Source organism: Notothenia coriiceps, unplaced genomic scaffold (assembly GCF_000735185.1).
Source record: "Notothenia coriiceps isolate Sejong01 unplaced genomic scaffold, NC01 NC01_scaffold00029160, whole genome shotgun sequence".
NCBI classification, from domain to species: Eukaryota; Metazoa; Chordata; class Actinopteri; order Perciformes; family Nototheniidae; genus Notothenia; species Notothenia coriiceps.
This window is the reverse complement of record NW_011361861.1, coordinates 234,381-237,258: the sequence shown is the minus strand read 5'-3', so window position 1 is coordinate 237,258 and position 2,878 is coordinate 234,381. Positions and strand designations below refer to the sequence as shown.

Below are 2,878 nucleotides of genomic sequence, written 5' to 3'. Positions count from 1 at the left end.
TGTGTGTGTGTGTGTGTGTAACTGTACATAGTGTCCCTTTGAGTGTAAGAAATGTGACATTTTGTTTGCAGTAATAATTGCCTCCAACATCCNCTGAGTTAACCCTCCCGCTGCCTCCTGGTGCTGCAGAGATTTCATGAAGTGAAGGAGGTTTTCCTTCTATAAAACAGCTGTGGGCAGCAGATACTGTGAGTGTCACAGACATGAATACATAGATCAAGGCAGACTGGTGCACACACTCTCCTGTTTTGCCAATCCGGTTCTTAAACAAATATAGCTCCACACCCCTGGCCGAAAATGAAAAATAAAGTCCGAGTTCAACGTTTTAATTCATGTCCTGCCAACACTGGCAGGACAGAAGGCGACACGCCCGTTCTAAGCCGTGTCCCTCACTCCTCACATCCCAAGCTGCATCCCCAAAAAGTTTATTATGTTGTTACATCGTTTCAGATGTTATGTTTCAGTTGTGCTCTTGATAAGCCATTAAAACAGTAAAAACACGTTCAGTTTCCTTTTGCTTTTTGTGTCTCCTGTTCACCAAAACATATCCATCTGTGATGGAAAAAGAAAGTAATCCAAAAGTAATCTGAATACGTTTTTAAGACAAGTAACTGTAACTGTATTCGGATTACTTTCAGAGCCATGTATTCAGTAATCGGTAACTGATTACATTTACAAAGTAACCCTCCCAAGCCCTGTGAACAGGTCACGTATAAATATATCTGAAAAAATAATTAGGACAACCAAATGACTTAGTAGTTTGTAACATTCTCGTCCCTCGCGCCATACAACATGCACCACCATTTCCACTTCATACACAACAAGTCCAGTGTTCCCAATAATCACACAGTTGCAGGGTTTGTTTCAATATGAATTTGTTATTGATGGTGAAAAGAAGAGAATCATCCACTGGGAATAAACGTTTTGACTATTTTCTTTTACCAGACAAATTCATGTACATGACGACAGCAGTGGACCTGGTGATCACAGAGGTGGAGGAGCCGGTGCGCTTCCTGCTGGAGACGAGGGTCAGAGTCTGCTCCCCAAATGACCGGCTGTTCTGGCCCTTCAGCAAGCGCAACTACACTGAGACCTTCTACCTTAAACTACGACAGGTATGTCAGGTCGTGGCACGATTTTCCATTCCAACGTCTCTGTGACTTACACCAAATATCTGCTCTGACCTAAAGTATTTCAAAGCAAACCGTGGTCTGAGATCGTGTTATATTTGAAAAGAAGAATGAAAAGTACTGTATATTTTATCATTAATCAAACGATGATCTCTTGACACTTTCTTCTGGAGTTTATCTGATGTCTCTGTAATGCATTTCTTTTCAGATGGAGCGTAAGGAGCGCAAGAGTGCTGCCTCTGACACACTTTATGAGGTGGTGAGTTTGGAGAGCGAGACAGAAAGGGAGAGACGGAAGACCACGGCGAGTCCCGACATCATGCCCACAGGTACCACGGTCCCTTCTCCACCTGAGGATGATGAAGAGGAAGGTGATTGGAAACCATCCTACTCAAGTCACTTCTTCAGGGATTATTTTTTATATTAAAGACACACGAAAAGCAAGGATAGCAAATAGGTTATTTAAAAAAACGCATTCCAGATATAGCAACGGGTATACTTTGCTTTTACAAACCATATGGAAATATTCTTTGCAAATACAGGAACCACAGAAGAAGTCTGACTATAAGAACCATAGGAAAATGGTTTGAAGATTTAAAACCCTCGATCATGTCAGAAACATAAACAGCCTCAAGCAGACATTTAACTGGCAAGATAATGCAAACAATTTACTTTTGTACCCGTTAATGATGAGCCATTGTGCTGCCCTCCATCAGCTTTGACCTCAGGAAGAAGCACCTCCAAAACACAATGATACAGTACGAGCATGCAACCCAGCTGAGTTATGCTTCCTCTATTTTGCGCTTTCCATTAACATACATAACCTGACCTGATGACTGATAAGAAAAATAAGAATTCTATCCCATGGGCCTGAACCAGATTTAGACTTGACTTAGAATCCTGTGGGAGATCAACTGTTAGGGAACTGTTTGTGCTGTATCCTCACAAAGTGCAGTGTGTGTGTGTGTGTGTGTGTGTGTGTGTGTGTGTGTGTGTGTGTGTGTGTGTGTGTGTGTGTGTGTGTGTCAGGAAAAATGAAAAAAAGGTTTACACTAAACTGTTAATGGTCTCACCTACGGTTGCCACGACTGTAACTTATTAAATTGCGATTATTCGCTGAAGTAAAGTCTCTCTAAAACAAATCAGTCAGTGTGTTTGTTCTACTAGCCATTTACAAATGCCTTTAGTGAATAAACTTTTACTACATTAAGTTCTAACATATAGTGTCCGAACCCCCGAAAGACTAACGCTTCAACACATAGTACATAGAAAAAAACCCAAACTGAGACGTCGAAAGTCGATATTATTGTCAAGTAGAAACTTTTTGTCAGGGAAATAATTGGTACAAAATAGACGGAATTGGTGTACGCTATGGATTCACCCACCCACCCTACGACATTATAAAAGATAAGCCTGTAAATCCCCGAGAATAAAGTTTACAAGGATCAAGACGACTTCTCCCTCGCGAATAAATAAATCCGCGCCCTGATAAATATTGACTATATGCGCCCGCATAAGTCCAGAAGTTATATTGTTGTTGTCCGCGACCTCGGTAAGTTACCTGTACGGGCAGGTGTATCTCTCGGAGTTTGACAATGGTTCGGTCGGTTGCTATTCTTGCGGCAATGGTTTTTCGTGGAAGTTAATACAAGAGCACGAGAGGGTGGTTAGTGTGTAGTGTGTGTGTGTGTGTGCGTGGGTGTGTTGTGTGTGTGTGTGTGTGTGTGTGGTGTGTGTGTGTGTGTGTG

The 2,878-nt window shown here is 41.8% G+C and overlaps 1 protein-coding gene across 1 annotated transcript; it reads left to right on the top strand.

Annotated features, from left to right (window-relative positions):
* The first annotated feature begins 949 nt into the window (after window positions 1-949).
* Window positions 950-2,103, top strand: LOC104958662 (rab GTPase-activating protein 1-like). The gene is made up of 2 exons (XM_010786424.1): window positions 950-1,115; window positions 1,339-2,103. The coding sequence occupies exons 1-2, from the start codon at window positions 954-956 to the stop codon at window positions 1,555-1,557; spliced, it is 381 nt and encodes a 126-aa protein (XP_010784726.1). The 5' UTR covers window positions 950-953; the 3' UTR covers window positions 1,558-2,103.
* The last annotated feature ends 775 nt before the right edge of the window (window positions 2,104-2,878 follow it).